This window comes from Symphodus melops (assembly GCF_947650265.1).
Source record: "Symphodus melops genome assembly, chromosome: 10".
Classification (NCBI taxonomy): Eukaryota; Metazoa; Chordata; class Actinopteri; order Labriformes; family Labridae; genus Symphodus; species Symphodus melops.
The window spans coordinates 9,245,146-9,267,760 of record NC_136700.1 but is presented as its reverse complement, the minus strand read 5'-3'; the positions used below and the strand labels follow the sequence as shown (position 1 = coordinate 9,267,760).

The following is a 22,615-nucleotide window of genomic DNA, read 5'->3' as shown; positions in this document are numbered from 1 at the left end:
TGTGTCACAGCAAAATGTAGCTTTTTTATATTAAATCTTCGGGGTTAACCGATTGATTGGCCCTATATATAGTTTAGCAAAGTCTGCTGAATGTTATACATCATATAAGTGCAATACCATCCTTGAAAATGACTTTTTTTCCCTAAGATTTATTTTTTGGGCTTTCATGTCCTTATTTGGAGAAACGGAGAAAAGGAAGAGAGAGGGGATAGACATGTGGGAGATGGGCCAATATTTGTGATACAAGTTACTTGAAGACAATCCCATTTACAGTATCAGACTATGAGTACATTTAGGACAAGGAAATAGAAACCTTTCTACTTCTGGAAAATAACACGTTTGTTTTTAGTGTTAGTGGGGAATGGAAAAAATATGCAAACTTTGAAGAGAAATTATATTCTCCTTATGTCTGCCAGTGTCCAGAATTGTTTTAATCATTCATCTCATGGCAAAAATAAGTACTACAACAAAACCAACAATACACAACAAAAGACATGCCCACACATCAGAAAATGTTTCTGAGCTTGTTATCACAACACTCAAAAGACCTCCTTATTGGCTTCGTTATGGATCAGTCACAGCACAAGCAATGTGATTGGTAGAGAGAAACACATTATTTGTCTAGGTGGCATCTATGCACCTGTGGCTTTATGATAGCGAAAAGAAAAGCCCTATAAATTGCTCAGAGTTGAGTGATTTTGTCTTTGGTTAGTAGATATTGAGCAATGATGCTGCTGATAGCAGATCTGCTACTTCTTTCCTTTCTGGCAATTGAAGGAGGGAAGCCCATATGTCAAACGTATGGGACTAAAGAACTTTCTCAGTTTTTTACAGAGGGTGACATCAACATTGGTGGCATTTTCTCCTTCCATCAGAACCCTGTCAAAGTCAATCCTGCTCTTCATGTCAACCCAGGAACAATCCAGTGTGAAGGGTAAGGCAGGGATTACAAAATTGTATTATTAATGTAATTCTTACTCCTGTGTGAATATAAATCAGTGTGTATCTTTATGTATGTTTGCCTTTTACATAAAGTACAATTATTTTCCTCTCCTGGTTACAGACTGGACCCAGGTGAGCTTCAGTATGCGTACACGATGATGTTTGCAATAGAGGAGATCAACAACAGCTCAGAGCTGCTGCCAGGAGTGACACTGGGTTATAGGATATTTGATTCATGTCCAAGTATTCCTATGTCAATCAGGGCATCACTTAACTTGATGAATAGGTATGAGAGCATGGAAGGCAGCTGTAGCACACTCTCCAATGTCCATGCTGTCATAGGGGAAACTACTTCCACCTCGACGATTGGTATTGCTCGCACCATGGGACCATTTCATATTCCTGTGGTGAGTTCTGGGAGGCATCCATGGTGTCACACACATGGACTGTCAGTGAAAAGTAACATGTTTAAACTTGTATTGTGGCATATGGGATTCTTGTGAAATCCTAAGCAATTTAAAAGTATGCTATTTCTCTGTTTTGCTTGTGTTTCAGATCAGTCATTCAGCCACTTGTGCATGTCTTAGCAACAGGAGAGACTACCCCTCTTTCTTCAGAACCATACCCAGTGACCTCTACCAGAGCCAAGCCTTAGCAAAACTTGTGAAACACTTTGGCTGGACCTGGGTTGGGGCTATCAGAACTAATAGTGACTATGGGAATGGTGGAATGGCCACTTTTCTGGAAGCAGCAGAGAAGGAGGGAGTATGTGTTGAGTACTCTCTGGCCATTTACAGAACTGATCCCAGAAAGTGGTTCTTAGAGGTAGTGGACATTATTAAGCATTCCACCTCTAAGGTCATCGTTGCATTTGCTGATGGTACAGACCTTGACATACTCATTAAGGAGCTTCATGCTCAGAATGTGACAGGCCTGCAGTGGGTGGGCAGTGAGGGCTGGATCACTTATCGCTACATTGCCTCTGCTGTGAACTATGCAGTGGTGCAGGGGGCAGTGGGCTTTGCAGCCTTAAATGCTCACATCCCTGGACTGCAGAACTTCCTAGCTAACAGCAGGCCTTCCACCACTCCGGGAGACCAGGGACTGATGGAGCTGTGGGAGACAGTGTTTGGCTGCACCTTGACTCCCCTTGCAGAGACAGAAGCTCAGAGTTCAGTTGCAGCCTGCACGGGGAATGAGTCCCTGTGGGATACAAATACACGTTTCACAGATGTTTCAGATGCCAGCCTGCTGAATAATGTTTACAAGGCAACATACGCTGTCGCTCATGCATTGCACATGCTTTTTACTTGCAAAGATGGACAGGGGCCTTTTGAACACAATACTTGTGCTGACAGGACAAATGTACAACCATGGAAGGTAAACGTGGAAAAATCCCTAGATCAAAGAAGATATACAAAACTGCAAATATAATCTGTAATGTGTATCTCAATAGCATCACTGTTTTTTTCTGCAGGTTTTGCATTACCTAACAAAGGTCAATTTTACAACCAAAATTGGGGAAAATGTGTTCTTTGATGAGATGGGGGACCCGGTGGCACGTTATGCACTGGTGAATTGGCAGATGGGTGACACAGGTTACATACTCTTTGAGACCATTGGTTACTATGATGCCTCCAGGCCTGAAGGTCAACAATTTGAGATGAAAGCAGGTGTGAGTGCCATCTGGGCAGGCGAGAATCTTGAGGTAGTTAAGTCTTTATGAACTTTTAAAACTGTGGACTCCTTTTGTTATCAAAAATACATTTTAACATCAAAAACCAATGACATTTGTGATCCCTACATAAATATTTCAATCAATAAAGGGCATTATATACCATATTTAGATGATAATAAGTCAATGTTTTTGTCATTCTTATGCAGGTGCCGAGGTCTGTTTGCAGTGAGAGCTGTCTTCCAGGGACCCGTCGGGCTTTTGTCAAGGGGAAGCCTATCTGCTGTTTTGATTGCATCACCTGTGCTGATGGAGAGTTCAGCAACAGCACAAGTGAGACAGCAGGATTCCTAGCCTTTACTATAGCACTTAGTGTGTTTCTTTTGGGCAAAATCACTGCCAGCACTTTATTGGTCTATCTGAAGATGTGTGTGCTGTACAGCCTAAACATGTTTATGCTTTCAGATGCAGTGAAATGTGAGAAATGCCCTCCTGAGTACAAGTCCAATGAAGAGAGGAATCACTGTGACTTAAAAGCTATTGAGTTCCTTACCTTCAGGGAATTGATGGGTATACTGTTGGTCAGCTTTTCTGTCTTTGGAGCCTGCCTGGCAATGACTATAGCCCTGATATTTTTCCACCATAGGCAGACTCCAATAGTCAGGGCCAACAATTCAGAGCTGAGCTTCTTATTACTCTTCTCCTTGACTCTGTGCTTCCTGTGTTCTCTGACCTTCATCGGCCGGCCCTCTGAGTGGTCCTGCATGCTGCGACACACAGCATTTGGAATCACATTTGTCCTCTGTATCTCATGTGTTCTAGGGAAAACTATAGTTGTATTGATGGCCTTTAAAGCGACACTTCCAGGCAGTAATGTGATGAAATGGTTTGGGCCTTCCCAGCAGAGACTCAGTGTCCTAGCTTTCACTTTCATACAAGTTTTAATTTGCATTCTTTGGCTGACCATCAATCCTCCCTTTCCCTTCAAAAATATGAAACATTATAAGGACAAGATTATCCTTGAGTGCGCCCTTGGATCACCTGTAGGGTTCTGGGCTGTGTTGGGATATATAGGCCTTCTTGCTATCCTGTGTTTTGTTCTGGCGTTTTTAGCTCGAAAGCTGCCTGATAATTTCAATGAAGCTAAATTCATCACCTTTAGCATGCTGATATTCTGTGCAGTCTGGATCACCTTTATCCCAGCATATGCCAGCTCTCCTGGAAAGTTCACTGTGGCTGTGGAAATATTTGCCATTCTTGCTTCAAGTTATGGAATGCTGTTTTGTATTTTTTTGCCCAAGTGCTACATCATCTTATTACAGCCTGAGAACAATACCAGGAAACATTTGATGAGTAAAGTGAACCCAAAATTTCTTTGAGATTTTTCTAAAATCACTTATAATTATTTACCAGTTTTGTATGCCTCTTCTTATTCCATGTATAAACACTTCACATGCTAATATTTCTGAACATACGTAAATTGTGTGGTCACTTATCAACCACTGTACATTTTAGATTAAATGGCAAATTATTTGTTAAATCATCTGTATGGTGTGCATCAAGGGTTTTGAAATTGATTCAATGCTTACAATAATAGTACAAAACTGTAGAGAATTCAGGAAACTAGAGTGATTGATAACATCACAAAAACGTTTTGCAGTACAGCATCATCTTCATGATTTTAGTTTGTATGTCTGATTCATTGTATTGACAAACTTTGAATTATTAATAAAATGTCATAATAACAAAAACACAAGTCAGTCCATCACATTTATTTTGAACCGTATACCATTTCTTTATTAAAGACATTATGGTCTTAATATTAAAATGCAAAGTATGTAAAATCTACCGCCATGAGGGCTCTTTATCAAAACAATAACAAAAGTTGGCATTGAGTCTCGCGGGGAATCATACTAGGTAATTCTCACTGCTACTGCCCCTCCCCCTCTGGTGAAAAATAAATCTTGGTTGACCATAGTTAATACGAATGGACAAAATTGACCAGAAAAAGCAAATATGTTTCCCAACGATGTACCAGGTATAATTAACATGACATTTTTATCAAAGTAGTACGGCAGCTTTCAGTATAGCAGCTACCGCTAGTTTAGCGGTTTTTGAAGTTGGAAACAATAAAAAAATTCTGTCTGTCTTGGCAGCCACCACAAGACATGGTCCGGTTTCATTGCTGTTGAAAATATTTGAGGTAATGAAATAAAATCAATAATAAATATATATATATATCATGGGTTTCATATTGTTTTCTTATTTTCTATTAATCAGATCTTTTAATGTAAACATAGCAACCTGATTCTTCATATTATACATTTAAAACACACAAAAAAGATTTTCATTGAGAGAACCTCACTTAACTAAATAATTTGCTTCCATATATTTAAATATTTTGTCTGTGCATACAAACCAGTGTTGAAGAAGGGTCGTTTACTGTCATTCATATCAGATATAAATAATCTACCAGTATAACTTCTCTGCTGAATTGGATGTGTACAAACATCTAACCTTAATTAAAATCATTGAGCCCAGGTTTGACCTCATAACTACTCGTTTACTGCACCACGCCTTGTGTTAGGTATGATAAGATCACTTTTACTGTGATTCAGAGCTTTGATAATAAACAATAATCAGAGGGACTTTGTTTCTAAGCGAGGGCAAACAAAGACAAAAGCCTAGAGATCAGTCGGAGGAAAGACGTTAATAATGGTTGTGTTGAGATAATGTTCCAACTGCAAAAAAAAAGTTATTGTCTTGTGTATCATCCCAGGGTAACTGGAAATGAAAATTGAACACAGAACTAGGTCGCCTTTAACTATACTAAAACCAACACTGTCAAATGCTGGATTTATAGAAGCTGCTTTAAGGGAATTACATTGTTTGCCAGAAAGCAGCCAAACATTATTAAATAAGGGTCTTTATATCGGTTGGGGACCAAAACAGGAAAAGAAACTAAAGATAATTTGACAAGATATGAGCCTAAATAGTCTCATCTACTAAATGTTCTATTGCATGCATCCTGTGTATTTTCTTTTTGTTTTCCTTACAAAAGGTTCCTGGTACTTAACAAAAGGTTCCTGGTACTTACAAAGTTTCCTGGGACTTAACAAAAACGTTCCTAGTACTTAAAAAGGTTCCTGGTAGTTCCAGAAAGTTTCTTGTACTTAAAAAAAGTTCCTGGTACTTAAAAAGGTTCCTCGGATGACAAAAAAGTTCCTGGTACCTAAAAAAGTTCCTGGTACTAAACAAAAGGCTCCTGGTACTTCCAAAAAGCTGAGAAGTCATATCCACTTACGCTGTCCTCCCACAAGCATTTTGCAAATATCTTACATAAATATCTCATGACAAGAAGAACTTAGTCTTTAAGCAAAATAAATACATATATAAAGCATGGATACATATTGTCTATCAAATAAAGCTCTTCTTTGATCAGTTAGCCTCTGCATAACTAGTATTACTAGTATTTGCTATTTTCTAGCATACTTGTCATTCAGAATAGCAAGACAGAATCCAGGCTTTTTATCAATACAAACCAGAAAATATGTAATAAATAAATAAATGGAAAATAAACAATATTTGCTGAATAAACGTGAGGTTCCACTTCAATATTTCTATAGCTGGTTCAGACCCAAAGAGAGAAGAAATTTAACAGCTGTCTGTCTAAAAATGGGATAGCTCTTTAGGATTTTTGTAATCTGGAATATTTTACCCTGCAAACTCTATATTAGATATAGTACTGATGATTTATTGTAAATAAGAGACACTTCAGACTTTGTTTAGGAACTACAGTGGTCCAGACAAACACTCCCCACATGTTAAGTGTGGAAAATAATGACAAAAACATCTATAAACAGAACAAATTATAAAGGGAAGAACAGCACACTGGCCAACACAAATCTTTTTTTTTTTTTTCAAGTTGACCAAAGTCAGCGTCATCATGCATAAACTCTTCCCCAAGGAGATGCACATTTTAATCAATGATAAAAAGGCTTATTAGTAAGCAGGTGCTTGTGTGCCTACACCAGATGTGTAACAGTGTAAATATGTTCTTGTTTGTGCTTTTTCTTGGAGCCTTTGGAGCCAAGGAAGATACCATGCATTGTAAGAAGCTTGGAAGCCCTGAGTTTCCTCTGTTATCAAGGAAAGGAGATATCACAATTGGAGGAGCCTTTTCCATCCATAGCCAAGTCTCAAAGGCTTCACTCTTTTTCACAGAATCTCCAGAACCACTAACATGCTCCAGGTACTGTTTGATGTCTCTGATATAATAATGTGTTACTTATTTAAAAGAGTAAATGATACACAATGTCTGAAAACAGCTGGTGGAAAATGTTCTTACTTTTTTCAGGATACAGTTCAGAGAATTTCGTTTTGCTCAAACAATGATTTTTGCTATTGAGGAGATCAACAACAGCAGCTTGCTGCTACCTAATATTACAATTGGTTATAAATTATTTGACACCTGCGGTTTAACGCTGCCTTCCACACGTGCAGCCATGAGTTTAATGAATGGACAAGAAAGGAGTGTGGGAAAAAACTGTTCCAGCCAGTCATCGGTTCATGCTGTCATTGGAGCCTCTGAGTCCTCTTCAACAATTGTGATGCTACAAATTTTAGGGATATTCCAAGTTCCAGTGGTAAATATTTATATCTATAATGTGTTGTTTTGTTGTTTTTTTTGTCCCAATATTTCCTTTTTTCCAAAAGGCCTGATTTTACTATCTAGGCACACTAGAGCTTAACTCATTCTCCGCCATTGACGGAATATTCCGTCATTTGGAACCCAACCGTTCCCCGCCATTGACGGAATATTCCGTCAATTGGTGTTTTCAGTGTAATACGATAGGGGGCGCTCTGGCGGACATTGTGAAAAAGTTACAGGACTGTGGGGTCAAAAACCAACAAACAAGACCACCCGCGGGAAAGTAGAGAGAAAAAAAATAAACATTTTCTTAGTCCTTATTTTCCAGCGGGCGGAGTTCTATCAGTCTGTATGTGAGTTTGACGCGCGTCAAAAAGTCAACATTAGCCGTATAGATATGAGATAAAAGCTCTTGAACAGTACAAACATGCCGGCGCCAGCAAGGAGATATTCGGCTGCGGAAACTACAGAGTTAATTATCGATACAGACTCTGATAATTCATTTTTTGACCTCCGTGAAACTGATCTGGATGAAGACAGCAGCGGCGACAGTGAATGGAGGGATTCAGGACGTGTCAGAGGTAAGATATGATCACGTTATTTTTTGATTCACCATGATAGCATATGCATCTGATAATTCATGAGATAACGTGACGTCGAAATAACATATCTCTCAGTTTTGTACATAAACTATGTACAAAACGAATTTTTGACGGACATTTTATTGTAATTTCCAGACACAGAGTCCAGGTCTCCAAGGTCCAGACATACACGTAGGTGCAAGAGGTGAGTCATGATAACATATTTTATTTAGTTTGATAGTATGTTACTTGGATTGTATGATTATTAGATACTACAAGACAAGAGCATCTGCTAACTTGTGAGAGAAGATAAAAAAAGAAATAATTTAGCTTTCATTTTGTACACAAACTATTTACCAAATGAATATTTGTTTGACATTTTACTGTCATTTTACACACAGAGTCCAGGGATTCAAGGCCCAGGTGTCCTTTATACAGACCTACCCAAGGTGAAAAAGGTAAGATGTGATATGAAGAGGCCGAAAAATAACGTTTCTCTCTTTGTGCACATCACACTGTTGAATAAAAAAAATGTCTTTCTAATTATTTACAGGTCGAACACAGCAAAGAGGCAGAGGTCGGACCTGTGGATCTTATGGGTGTGGTGGAGGTCAAGTACCTGGTGACCAAGCAAGAGGGTCTGTAAACCAGCCAGGTGCAGGTCCTGGTCCAGGTAATCTGATGTGGAAAGAAATGAACTGGCAGCCAAAAGACTTTCCTTTTCACTGAGAATCCTGGACCTCTAAATGATGCTGCTGCTCTTGATCATATCATTCGTAAGCCTGACCTTGAAATGTACTGGTCTACAGATGACATTTTGGTCACCCCCTACTTCAACAAGGTCATGTCCCGCAACCGGTTTGAAATCATATGGAGATTTCTACACTCCAATGATTATGAATCAAGGCCAGCAAATAGCACTGACAGGTTGTACAAAGTCCGCCCTGTCTTATATTACCTTATATCTAAATTCAGTCAAATGTATCAACCTAACACCAACATTTGCATTAATGAGGGTATGCTTCTGTGGTGTGGACGGCGAGCGTTCAGGGTGTACGATCCCCAAAAACCTGTCAAATATGGGTTCAAATCCTACATCCTTTGTGATTCTGACACAGAGTACTGTTACAACATGAAACCCTATTGCGGAGAAGGCACTTCCCTGGAAGACACAGCTGTCTCTCTTCTTGATCAGGTTTTTGTTCAACTAATGTTTTATTATTGAAAATAATAATGATATTTAAGTGTTTGTAAAAACAAAGTATTTCTGAGTGTATAAGAGAAGAAAAATGTATAATATAGTTTGTAAATGTTGTAGTGCTACACTATTCAAAGAAAATTAATAATTTTATGTAATCATTTTTATTTATTTTAGTTATTTATTTTAAAATATAACTGTAGTTGGCAAATGAAAGTAAAAAGAATCCAAATGTAAACTCAAAATCACTTTTTTTTCTTGAAAATAAGTGTGTTTTACAAAAGTGCTGTTTTCTCAGCTTTTTGTCCGGAATGTGGTTTTTTTGTGAAAATGGCCGATATTCAAGTGCTGATAAAAAAAGATTGAATGAAGTTTGAATAAAATAGTTTTTTGTATATGAAAGCAGAGGCTCTGATCTTTCTTTTGATGTATTCAATATTTACATATTCAAAGAACAAAATATTCTGTGAGTCTTGAAAGATTGGTGAAAATGGTGAAAAAGGCTGGCGCTGGCTGGCAAACATTCTAGAATTCTCTGGCGGGGAAAGAGTTAATGTTAATCTCACTATGATGTGCCAGCAAAGCTTTGGTTTTTTGTTGGTTCTTTCGAGGCTGTCAATAAATTAAACATTAGTTGTATAGCACTTTTCAGACAAGGTTGCATCACAAAGTGCTTTATTAAAATAACACATTAACAACAAAACTCCCTCCCTCCCACACCCCACCCCACAATTCAAAAACTAAGGTAAAATAATGAGATTAAAACAGGTAAAGACAAACTGTAATGTTTGGATGAACTGATAATGGATTCGATAATACATGTTCTGCCTTTATTTTATAACAAAAGTGTCAGGCTTTGACCTTTAGAATTGAAGGAACTGATTATTTCCCCCCCTCTTTTTCTCTTCCAATAGATTAGCCATTTTGCCACCTGTGCGTGCCTCAGTAACAGAAAGGAGTACCCCTCCTTCTTCAGAACCATACCAAGTGACCATTACCAGAGCAGAGCCCTTGCGAAACTTGTTAAGCACTTTGGCTGGACCTGGGTTGGAGCAGTTAGAAGTGACACTGATTATGGAAACAATGGCATGGCAACTTTTATTAAAGCAGCTAGTCAGGAAGGGGTTTGTATTGAGTACTCAGAAGCAATCTCAAGGACAGCTGATCGCAGTGAGCAGATTGCAAAGGTGGTCAAAGTTATCCAAAGCAGCAGTGCAAGGGTTTTAATTGCATTCCTTTCCCACAGTGAAATGGATGTTCTGCTTGAGGAAGCTCTGAAACAGAACTTGACTGGGCTTCAATGGGTAGGCAGTGAATCCTGGATTACAGCAGGTCATTTGGCCCATAAGAGGAACTCAGAAATCCTAATGGGTTCTCTGGGCTTCACCATTAGAAATACGAAGATTAAGGGTTTGCAAGAGTTTCTTTTGAAAGTTAACCCAAGTCAGAACCCTCAGAATAATCTGCTCAGAGAGTTCTGGGAAGCCACATTTGACTGCAGTTTCCAATCCAGTCAGCTTCAGCAGCCCCAGTGTTCTGGTTATGAGAGACTGCAGGATATTAAAAATCCTTTCACAGACGTGTCAGAGCTAAGGATATCGAACAATGTGTATAAGGCTGTGTATGCTGTGGCTCATGCAATGCACAACATGTTAAAATGTGGACAAGGTGGAGCGATGAACCAGTCATGTCTCTGGAAAGATGACTTTGAGTCAAAACAGGTAAAAGGTTGCCTTCATATATTGTGTGAATGATTTGAATTACATTCCCAGTATTTTAATCTATCTTGTCACTCTTCTCTATTGCTAGGTTGTGAAATACCTTCAAGATGTAAATTTCACTCTCCGATCAGAAGAAAAGCAATATTTTGATGGAAATGGTGACCCTGCAGCAATTTATGAGCTGGTGAATTGGCAGAGAAACCCAGCAGGAGATACAGTGTTTGTGCCTATAGGGAGCTACAATGGTTCACTACCCAATGGAAAGCAGTTGACTATAAATGAAATAAACATAACCTGGGCTAAAGGATCCCATAAGGTGTTGAACATTTTACATATGCTTCTTATTGATTTTATGTACCGTAAGATGTGTTTAGGCTGAATTACCAATTGTAGAATATATGTGTAAAATCAAGGTTTGAAACTTAACCTAGAGCTTTCAAGAAAAAAAATAAAAATAAGACGAATAAGTGAACATAATATGAACTGACTTGTGTTGTTGTTACAGAGGCCAAAGTCCGTCTGCAGTGAGAGTTGTCTGCCAGGTTTTCGTCAGGCTATGATTAAAGGCAAACCCATCTGCTGCTTTTCCTGCATTGCCTGTGCTGCTGGAGAGATCAGCAACTCCAGTAGTGAGTATAAGTGTTCTTGACATATTTATGACAAATAATGTTCAAAAATAAATCAAAATGAAATCACAGCTTTCAGATATATTTCCCTTCAAATAGAAACTCTGCTCAAAGAGTGAACACATTTCGATGTTTCTTGTTTTTTTTTTAGGTTCTGCAGAGTGCTCACTTTGTCCTATAGACTACTGGTCAAATGAGGACCATAGCCAATGTGTTCCAAAGATAATTGAGTTTCTATCTTATGGAGAAACCATGGGGGCCCTCCTCGCTGCCGTCTCATTTTTTGGAGCAAGTCTAACTGTGGTGGTGTCATGTGTCTTTTTTTACTTTCGTCACACACCTCTTGTCAAAGCAAGTAATGCTGAGCTGAGCTTCCTGCTGCTCTTCTCATTAACTTTGTGTTTCCTGTGTTCTCTGACCTTCATTGGCCAACCCATTGGGTGGTCCTGCATGCTGCGACACACAGCTTTTGGCATCACTTTTGCCTTGTGCATTTCTTGTGTGTTAGCTAAAACAATAACAGTGGTTAATGCATTTGAGGCTAAAAGGCCATCAAGCACAGTTCCTCAATGTGCAGCTTCAATTCAAAGAACAAGTGTTCTTAGTTGTACTTCGCTGCAGGTCTTTGTTTGTGTGCTGTGGCTAACACTTGCTCCACCTTACCCTCACAAAAACACAGATCAAGCTGTTGACAGGATAGTTCTTGAGTGTAATTTAGGTTCACCTATTGTGTTTTGGGTGGTTTTGGGTTATATAGGACTTCTGGCTGGGTTATGCTTTGTCCTTGCTTTTCTGGCTCGAAAGCTGCCTGATAATTTCAATGAAGCTAAATTCATCACCTTCAGCATGCTGATATTCTGTGCAGTCTGGATCACCTTTATCCCAGCGTATGTAAGCTCTCCTGGAAAGTTCACTGTGGCTGTGGAAATATTTGCCATTCTTGCTTCAAGTTATGGAATGCTGTTTTGTATGTTTTTGCCCAAGTGCTATATCATCTTATTAAAGCCTGAGAAAAATACTAGGAAACTTATGATGACGAAAGTGACCCCAAAATTCCTTTGAGATTTTTCTCACTCTTATTATTTACCAGTTTTTTTTGCCTCATATTATTCAATGCATAAACACTTCACATGTAAAAATATTTTGAGCATATGTAAATTGTGTGGTCACACAAACCACAGTACATTTTAAATGAAAGGGCAGATTATTTAGCTTTAGTGAAAAATCATCTTTATGGTGTGTATGGAGGGCTTAAAATGGATTCAATGCTTAAACAACATACTGTATATATATTACATCAAATGTGCTATAAAATGTGTGTTCTTTTCAGTTGACAAAAAATCAATAACTTTTGTTCTTACAATCATGATACGAATCTGTACAGGATTTAGGAAACTATGTCTAACATTAAAAATGTTTGGCAATATAGTTTGTATGTTTGATAAACATCATCTTCATGATTTTAGTTTGTATGTCTGATTCTGTCTCTTGAGAAACAATGAATTACCAATAAAATGTCCCCATGCACAAATACTAAGTCAATTCATCTCATTTATTTTGAACCTTGCACTATTTCTTTAATAAACACATACATATCTTTATATTAAAATACAATAGAGAGATTCTCATTGAGAGATTTTCTTCTTGACTGCACATGCTTCTATTATTTTTGTATATTTTGTCTGTACATCCAATCCAATGTTAAAGAAGCTTGTTAGAGAATCTTCTTTTATTGTCATTCATATCAGAATTAAAAAATCTACCATAATAACTTCTCTACTGAATTGGATGTGTAAAAAAAAAACATCTAACCTTATTAAAATCATTGAGCCCAACAGGTTTGACTTCATAACTGTTTACTACACCACACCTTGCGTTAGGTATGATCGGATCACTTCTGCTGTGATTCAGAGCTTTGTTAATAAAAAGTAATCAGATGAACTTTTTTTCTAAGCGAGAGCAATTTAAAGGTTGTGTAAAAGCCTAAAGATCAACCACTGTGGGACCTAAGACGTTAAGGATGGTTGTGTTGAGATAAGGTTCCAACTGCAATAGAAGTTATTGTCTTGTAAATTATCTGAGTGTAAGTGCTGCATTTATATCCAATAACACTTTGACTGACACTTTTTCCTTTGCCGGTATTTAAGGTTGTGCTATTTAACACACCAATGAAAGCTGTTTCAGTACTGTGTTGAGCAGCACACTGCTTGACATTAAATAGGTTAATATATTGATTAAAAATGCTTTTTTTTCATTGAGTGTGGGAAGAAATGGTAACATTAATATGGGCTGGTTGTTCTTGTTTAAGGAGGCGACTACATTATTATATTTGTGCAAGGGGATTTATAAAAGCTGTTTTAAGGGAATTACATTGTATGCCAGAAAACCGCCAAACATTTATTGAAGAAGGATTTCCATATTTGGTGGGTGTCGAGGAAATTATCAAGACCTGAATCCACACAAGAAGACTCTTTAGACTCAGATGGCTTATGTTGATGAAAGTCTATATATCAGATGAGAAGACCCACTCATGAAGACATGATTCAACATCACACTTGTGGTTCAGTGTCATGCTCAAACATGACTCCCAGACACTTCCAAAGGCCCTGCATATATTCAAAAAGAAATTATTATTATCAGGGTCATGCCACATTGACTAATCTCTGATGTTAAGAAGCTTGGAGTGAAAAACAAGTTCTCCCAAACATCCTTGCAGATGTCAGGAAGAGCTGTTGACACTCTCTAAGCTTTCCTTGGTGTCTAGAAAAAGCTGAACTGTAGCTGTAACTGTATCAGGTCTGACTGACTTCAGCAACAGTGAATTAAAATTATACAGTAACTAAGTAATTACAGAAATTCTATAACAGCGGGGACCAAAACAGGGAAACAAACCAGAGATCATTTTCCAAGATATGAGCCTTAATAGTCTCATCTACTAAACTTTGTACCCCGTCCTGTCTAGTTTGTTTGTGTATTTAGTTCTTATATTATTAATTATAACTTGTTCCTCTGAATTTACCATTACACCTTTGGTGCAGCCTATAGTTGTAGCTGCTAGCATAGACAGCCATGATACTTTTAATAAACCAAGGCCCAGAACTCATGCTCCCAACATCATCTACAGGTCCTCGGAGACAACTCTTCACACTTGTGATGACAGTTTTACACTGCTTTAAAATGTATAAATAACAGTGCACACTGTGCGTTTAGAGGACTTAGACAGTATGACATCGACTAAGACAAGGGTAGAAAAGGGTTGGGCTTTGGGACTGTTATTGTGGGTTGTGTATATCTCTCAGGCTGAGAAGTCAGTGTGCAGTCGGAGGGGGGATCTGGAATTCCCCCAAATTTCCATGGATGGGGACATTATGTTGGGGGGAATCTTCTCTTTCCACAGTCGCTGGAAAGAAGGACAGCATACCTACTTGCATAAACCATTGCCACTTCAGTGCATAAGGTAAATGATATAATAATGTTTTCTATTTAGATTTAATATAACCCGCAGAACAAGAGTATAACGATTTAGAACAGTAATAAAATGGTTATCAAACTAAATATTTTAGTAAGAAATAACAATTTTGTGAATAAGACTCTTTAAATGCTTTCTTCTAATATGCGATTGTTTCTTTTTCAATGTTGGCACTTTTTGAAACTGTTTGGACTAAGCTTGAATTTCAGGGGCTTCCAGTATACACAGGCTATGCGCTTTGCCATAGAGGAGATTAACAACAGCACAGACCTACTCCCTGGACTCACTCTGGGCTATAAGATCTATGATTCATGTGGATCCATTGCTCGAGCTGTGAAAGTAGCTCTGGCCTTGGTCAATGGTAATGAATTGGTATCTGCACCCTCTGAGGAACCATGTGAAAGGCCTGCTCAAGTGCAGGCCATAATGGGAGAGACCTTCTCTTCTCCTTGCATGGCTATAGCTACTGTCATTGGATCCTTTCATATTCCACTGGTGAGTGAGATAGGTGAATTTCAATTGTATTTTTTCTAAAAATTACGTTTTAGTCTGGAATTCTTGTCGCTGGTAATAGCCAACGTGTTTAAAGAATAACTGTCAGTGTGATATTGTTTATCTTTATATTGGGCTTATTTTTTTCCCCTTATAGATCAGCCATGCAGCTACTTGTGCTTGTCTAAGTGATAAAACCAAGTATCCGTCATTCCTCAGAACAATCCCAAGCGACTACTACCAGAGCAGAGCCTTGGCACAGTTGGTAAAGCACTTTGGTTGGACTTGGGTTGGTGCTATAAGAACAAATGATGATTATGGCAATAATGGCATGGCCACTTTCACAGCAACAGCCCAGCAGCTGGGCATTTGCCTGGAGTACTCAGTGTCAATCTTTAGAACAGATCCCCCGGACAAAATACAAAAGACAATTGACATTATAAAAGCTTCTACATCCAAAGTGATTGTTGCTTTCCTCTCTGCCACAGATATGCATATGTTAACAGACAAGTTGTCTGAACACAACTTGACTGGTTATCAATGGGTAGGCAGTGAGGGTTGGATTTTTGACTCTCAAATTGCAGCCACAGGCTTGCATCACATTCTGGATGGTGCTATAGGCTTGTCAATCCCCAAAGCATATGTGAGTGGTATGAGAGAATTCATGTTAGATGTGAAGCCGCTTAATTCATCAAGTCATCAAATTTTTTCAGAATTTTGGGAGACATTATTTAACTGTCAGTTAAAGAAAATAGAAGTGATGCAGAGCGAATGCACTGGTCAGGAAAGTCTAACTGGAGTGCAAAACAGCTTCACTGATATGTCTTTAATGCCTATCTTCAACAATGTTTACAAAGGAGTGTATGCTGTGGCCCATGCACTTCATATAATTCTCAACTGCAATAAAACATGCAACAACAAAGCACAGTTAGATCCATTTATGGTAAGTTAAACACCAACTGTTTAAATGAAAGCCTTTCCTCACATGCATTAGATGCATGGACGAAGAAAAAGGTTTAAATTCTTGTATTAAGTGTATTGATCTGCTGAGAGTGCACAGAATCATCTACATGTATGCACATCTTGTCAGATTTTACAGCACATACAAGGAATTCAGTTCAAAACAAAGGAAGGAGATGAGGTTTACTTTAATGAGAATGGAGACCCACCAGCAAAGTATGAAGTTATTAACTGGCAGCCACAAGAAAATGGTGTTGTGGATTTTGTCACAGTTGGTCTATATGATGCATCTTTACCTGCAGAGAAACAGCTCATTCTGCAAAACAGGTCCTTAATTTGGGCAAAAAACTCGCAAAAGGTAACCTCCCATAACACAGTTAATTTATATGCTTTTAAAATGAAAAAAAACCAAAACATTTTATAGTCAAAATGTGTGTTTTTCATGCATTAAAGTTCAAATCTGATGCCTACTTAAACAGCTCAAAAATACCCATGCATATTGTTCAATTTGTACATGCAGGTGCCTTTATCAGTTTGCAGTGAAAAATGCCCCCCAGGAACTCGCAAGGTTCTCCAGAAAGGGAAGCCTGTCTGCTGTTATGACTGCCTAAGATGTGCAGAGGGAGAAATAAGCAACACTGCAGGTGCAGTAATATGCAATGATGCCATAATCATGCACTTAATTATGGAAATGGCATACTTTTGTAATCAGATTCTATAAGCATGTACTGTAGAAGTATTAGTTACTTGTAGACAGCCCGGTTAATCAACACCATCAACATTAAATGCCTAAGCAGATACAAATACTTAAATTTATGAACAATGCTGGAAATGCACATCAAGATCAGGATGTTTTGATTGCAAAATTATTAAATAGACTGTAATAATTAAAAGTCCAACTTCAGTGTCCACTAAATAAATAAAAAGCATTATAAAGCTAATTTTTCATCTCAAACTTCTGCTTCAATATTACTTTTCAGATTCAATTACCTGTGAAAAATGCCAGACCGACTACTGGTCAAATGAGAGGAGAGATGCTTGTGTAAAAAAGGAGGCAGAATTTCTATCATACAAAGAGATTTTGGGAGCACTCCTCACTTCAGCCTCACTTTCAGGAACACTCATAACAGCTGTTGTGGCTTTCATTTTCTTCAGGCACAGACACACCCCCATAGTGAGGGCCAACAACTCAGAGCTGAGCTTCCTACTTCTCTTCTCCTTGACTCTGTGCTTTCTATGTTCTCTGACCTTCATCGGCCGGCCCTCTGAGTGGTCCTGCATGCTACGACACACGGCATTCGGCATCACATTTGTCCTCTGTATCTCATGTGTTCTAGGAAAAACTATAGTTGTATTGATGGCCTTCAGGGCGACACTACCAGGCAGTAATGTGATGAAATGGTTTGGGCCGACACAGCAAAAACTCAGTGTTCTGGGTTTTACTCTGATACAAATACTCATATGCATCCTCTGGTTGACAATTTCTCCCCCTTTTCCCTTTAAGAATTTTAAGGAGTTCAAGAACAAAATCATATTAGAGTGTGCATTTGGCTCAGCTGTAGGCTTTTGGGCTGTGCTTGGGTATATAGGACTTCTGGCCATGTTATGTTTTGTTCTTGCTTTTCTGGCTCGAAAGTTGCCTGATAATTTCAATGAAGCTAAATTGATCACCTTCAGCATGCTGATATTCTGTGCAGTCTGGATCACCTTTATCCCAGCATATGTCAGCTCTCCTGGAAAGTTCAGTGTTGCTGTGGAGATTTTTGCCATTCTGGCCTCAAGTTTCGGATTGCTGATTTGTATTTTCTTACCAAAATGTTATATTATCTTATTTAAACCAGAGAGGAATACAAAGAAGAATATAATGGGGAAGGGAGTGCCAAAGTCCTTTTGAAAACATAACAATTACAATAGTAGCAGCAGCAGCCTTGTGGTAGCAATTATTCTTACCTGACGGTGTATTTACTGCTGTGTATTAGACTTATTCTAATAGTGCGTAAGACCTGTTGAAATCTTTTTATTGACAGACTTTGTTTTTGAATGTGTAACAAAGCATGCTGAGATAAAACTATGTGCTGGAATGTACAATATAATCACATAAAGATATTGCACAAAGGAAATGCATTAACTCAATACCTAATTTAATTTGAATTAATTTAGTATCTAATCTCATTTTGTAAAACTGTAATTGAAAATAAAATCCAGTGTCATGGACAAAAACATCTTTTGGCTCAAGTTGTTTGGTTTCCGGTGGTCTCCTGAGGCCTGAGTTCAACCATGACGACTTCCCCACTTGTTATTTTATGTGTATAAAGCCCTGCAGTGAGCTGTAGAGCTGATTGGCCTGGCCTTGAGTGCAGAGCAGCACTATGCCATTACTGAGGCTCATCCTCTTGGTTTTTCTAATGAGAGAGGGAGACTCTGTGTGTCGACTGCAAGGCTCAGCTCAGCCTCCTGAACTTGCCCAAGATGGTGACCTTGTTATTGGAGCCATTTTTTCATTTCGTACCGGGCAGGACTATGTAGTTAACACATTTCAGACAATTCCAGGTGTAAGGAAATGCAAGAAGTATGTGTTCTTAGAAGTAGATTTGAATGTTTTTTGTGTATTTGATCATGCATTTAAGGCACTAACATATGTATGATTCCTTTCTATTTTTACCACCCCAGCTTTAACTTTAGAGAATTTAAATTTGCTCAAACTGTGATATTTGCTATAAACGAGATCAACAAAAGTCCTTACATGCTCTCCAATATTACACTGGGCTACAAGATCTATGGTGACTGTGGAACAATGGACATACTGAGAGCTGCGCTAGCTCTGGTGAGTGGCGTGAAGGGAGAAGTCACTGATGACAACTGCACTAAAACTGACACGGTGCAGGCTATATTAGGACATTCTGGATCAAGACCAACTATTGCATTTGCACCAGTTGTTGGAAAGTTTCATATACCTGTGGTAAGTAAAAAAAAATGATCGATGGAGATTGTGTAAACTGTTACGTTATACTGTAAATGTGTTGTTTTGACTATCTGCAATTAAGCACAATGTTCCAAGAAACAATAAGAGTGAATTTATTCTGTTTTTTTGTGTATTTTGCTGCAGATCAGCCATTTTGCAACCTGTGCCTGTCTGAGCAACAGAAACAAATATCCAACTTTTTACAGAACTATCCCTAGTGATTTCTACCAGAGCACAGCCCTTGCAAAGCTGATCAAACACTTTGGTTGGACCTGGATTGGGGCTATAGCTGTGGATAATGAATATGGCTTAAATGGCATGTCTGCATTTATCCACGCTGCACAAGAACTAGGTGTGTGCACTGAATATTCTGAAGCATTTTCATCATCAGATCCACCTGAAAGACTGCAGAAGCTAATAGAGATAATTAAACATGCCACATCCAAAGTGATTATGGCATTTATGTCGCACAGAGAAATTAAGATGCTTGCAAAAGTGTTGCACAAACAGAATATAACAAGACTGCAGTGGGTTGGCAGTGACGCCTGGGTCACAGATCACTCTCTAACTGATAGTGAGGGATACAGCATCCTAGTGGGCTCACTAGGATTCACTGTCAGCAAAGCTAAGATTCCCGGGCTGGAGGAGCACTTAAGGCAGCTCAGACCTTCACAGTTTCCCGACAGTCAGTTCGTCAGGGATTTCTGGGAAGATGTGTTTGACTGTGCTCTGAATGCAACTGAAAACGCACAGAAAAAGCCATGCACCGGCTTGGAGAGCCTGCAAAATGTTGACTCGCAGTTCACTGATGTGTCTGAGCTGCGATTCTCTAATAACGTGTACAAGTCTGTTTATGCAGTGGCTCATGCTCTTGATAACCTGATCACATGTGACAAGGGCAAAGGGCCCTTTTTAAACAGAAGCTGTGCAGACAATAAAAACATTCAACCATGGCAGGTGAGGTTCCACCATTTATGTGGGATGGACTGATGAATTCAAGGTCACTGTTGTTTAATACTTCCTAATTTCTGTCCTCAGGTCTTGCAATATCTGGACTCTGTGAATTTTACCACTCAGGAAGGGGAAAGAGTTTATTTTGACAGAAATGGAGACTCACCAGCCAGATATGAGCTTGTTAATTTACAAATGACCAACAAGGGGACCATGGAAGGGGTCACAGTTGGCATTTATGATGCATCTCTTCCAGAGAGCCATCAATTTATCACAAATAACATCCCAGTTGTGTGGGGAAATGGTCTGACCAAGGTATGATCATTCATTTAGTTCAAAGTTTTATATGCACAATATTGTTTTTCACTATCATTATTGATGCCCTTTTAACTCAGCATGCTATGCAGACAAAATACAACTTGTGTTTGTGTGAGTCTAGGTGGTGCCTGTGTCAATGTGCAGTGAGAGCTGTCTCCCAGGAACGCATAAGGTCCTACAGAAAGGCAGGCCAGTGTGTTGTTACGACTGCATACCATGTCCCTCAGGCGAGATCAGTAATGTCACAGGTAAATAAACAATGCCATTTGCTTTATTCACCAATGCAAGACAATGGATGATGTGATGACAAATGTGAAGACTTCCTCAAAAAAAGAGAAATGTAACTTACAGATCAATTACTCACTCACAGCGAACACTCTGTTCTTTTACAGATTCAATTATTTGCATGAAATGTCCTCCAATGTACTGGTCCAACAAACAGAGAGACACCTGCATCCCAAAAGCAATCGAATTCTTGGCATATAATGAAATCCTAGGATTATTGTTGATCTTATTTTCCCTGCTAGGAGTTTTCTTCACTATCATAACAACACTAGTCTTCTACTGCCACAAAGAAACACCACTAGTACGGGCCAACAACTCAGAGCTGAGTTTCCTGCTGCTCTTCTCCTTGACTCTGTGCTTCCTGTGTTCTCTGACCTTCATCGGCCGGCCCTCTGAGTGGTCCTGCATGCTGCGACACACAGCATTTGGAATCACATTTGTCCTCTGTATCTCATGTGTTCTAGGGAAAACGATAGTTGTGTTAATGGCCTTCAGGGCAACGCTTCCAGGCAGTAATGTGATGAAATGGTTTGGGCCTGCCCAGCAGAGACTCAGTGTCCTAGCTTTCACTCTAATACAAGTTTTAATTTGCATTCTTTGGCTGACCATCAATCCTCCCTTTCCCTTCAAAAATATGAAACATTATAAGGACAAGATTATCCTTGAGTGCGCCCTTGGATCACCTGTAGGGTTCTGGGCTGTGTTGGGATACATAGGCCTTCTTGCTATCCTGTGTTTTGTTCTGGCGTTTTTAGCTCGAAAGCTGCCTGATAATTTCAATGAAGCTAAATTCATCACCTTCAGCATGCTGATATTCTGTGCAGTCTGGATCACCTTTATCCCAGCATATGTCAGCTCTCCTGGAAAGTTCACTGTGGCTGTGGAAATATTTGCCATCCTGGCTTCAAGTTATGGATTACTTTTTTGCATTTTTATGCCAAAAAGTTTCATAATTTTGTTTAAACCTGAGCAGAATACAAAGAGACACGTAATGGGGAAGACTTCTCATAATGATATACATTTTTAACAAATGTCATGTGTAGTATTGGTCATGTATATTTGTCTTTTTTTAACCAATTTTCTTTGCAACCAAAATATTACATTTAGTCTTTGTATCATATTTGTCCTCAATGCTTAAAACAAAATGTTCTGCAAATAAATCTTTAACTTTTTCTAAGGCTTTGTGTGTTATTTATAATAATTTATTTAGAATAACTTCCAAAACTGGTTAAGAGATCACTTACTCTTCCACTGTTCTGAAGCTGCCCTAAATATTAACTGCTTTTACACTTTTTTTTTCTAGTTTTTTTTTTTATTCATTAAGTTCAACAGTATGATTTATGTTGTTAGAATTACAGCAATATAAGAAGAACAGTTCATTCACCGTCCAAATGTATCTCTAAAATTGACATTTAATATATACAGTAGTGTGTAAAATCACACTCCCAGTGATAAAAAAAACAAACAAACAAAAAAAAACCTCATGTCACTGTTGAGTGACATATATTTACTTTTGTGTAAAGGCCTTAAACAATGAAAAAAAAGGTATTCATTTGTAAGTGCTTTTGCATACTGGAGACAGTTTGAGGCCCAATGACCCCAGGATAACTTCATCAATCTTTTATGAACTAAAAATCTATCTCAAAACAGATGTAATTTAAAACATCTATTATATTTTGTAAGTTTTGACCTAACGTTTTTTTAAATCTCATGGCATCAAAATAAAAAGGTCATACTTTTGTATGTCTACAGTATCCTAAATAAGTACATTTCTGATTTGGATT

General features: G+C 38.4%; 5 protein-coding genes across 5 annotated transcripts; all 5 read left to right on the top strand.

The window, feature by feature from the left end:
* Positions 1–797: 797 nt before the first annotated feature.
* On the top strand, positions 798–3,996 carry LOC306830675 (extracellular calcium-sensing receptor-like; the record flags this gene model as incomplete). The annotated part of the gene is made up of 6 exons (XM_079354271.1): positions 798–934; positions 1,064–1,349; positions 1,498–2,322; positions 2,420–2,650; positions 2,827–2,950; positions 3,083–3,996. Exons 2-6 carry the CDS (start codon positions 1,098–1,100, stop codon positions 3,994–3,996), a joined length of 2,346 nt encoding a protein of 781 aa, XP_079210397.1. The 5' UTR covers positions 798–934; positions 1,064–1,097.
* Positions 3,997–6,720: 2,724 nt separating this feature from the next.
* Positions 6,721–12,456, top strand: LOC306829987 (extracellular calcium-sensing receptor-like; the record flags this gene model as incomplete). Its single annotated transcript, XM_079353204.1, has 6 exons — positions 6,721–6,869; positions 6,975–7,263; positions 9,962–10,768; positions 10,857–11,084; positions 11,274–11,397; positions 11,546–12,456. 6 exons carry the CDS (start codon positions 6,721–6,723, stop codon positions 12,454–12,456), a joined length of 2,508 nt encoding a protein of 835 aa, XP_079209330.1.
* On the top strand, positions 7,383–8,837 carry LOC306830686 (uncharacterized protein). Its single transcript, XM_079354294.1, has 4 exons — positions 7,383–7,849; positions 8,006–8,054; positions 8,251–8,307; positions 8,403–8,837. The coding sequence occupies exons 1-4, from the start codon at positions 7,799–7,801 to the stop codon at positions 8,576–8,578; spliced, it is 333 nt and encodes a 110-aa protein (XP_079210420.1). The 5' UTR covers positions 7,383–7,798; the 3' UTR covers positions 8,579–8,837.
* Positions 12,457–14,274: 1,818 nt separating the features above from the next.
* On the top strand, positions 14,275–18,666 carry LOC306830687 (extracellular calcium-sensing receptor-like). The gene is made up of 6 exons (XM_079354295.1): positions 14,275–14,851; positions 15,061–15,358; positions 15,513–16,298; positions 16,446–16,673; positions 16,836–16,959; positions 17,296–18,666. Exons 1-6 carry the CDS (start codon positions 14,619–14,621, stop codon positions 18,207–18,209), a joined length of 2,583 nt encoding a protein of 860 aa, XP_079210421.1. The 5' UTR covers positions 14,275–14,618; the 3' UTR covers positions 18,210–18,666.
* Positions 18,667–18,672: 6 nt separating this feature from the next.
* LOC306830688 (extracellular calcium-sensing receptor-like) lies at positions 18,673–21,899 on the top strand. Its single transcript, XM_079354296.1, has 6 exons — positions 18,673–18,884; positions 18,986–19,274; positions 19,422–20,234; positions 20,316–20,543; positions 20,671–20,794; positions 20,939–21,899. Exons 1-6 carry the CDS (start codon positions 18,685–18,687, stop codon positions 21,856–21,858), a joined length of 2,574 nt encoding a protein of 857 aa, XP_079210422.1. The 5' UTR covers positions 18,673–18,684; the 3' UTR covers positions 21,859–21,899.
* The last annotated feature ends 716 nt before the right edge of the window (positions 21,900–22,615 follow it).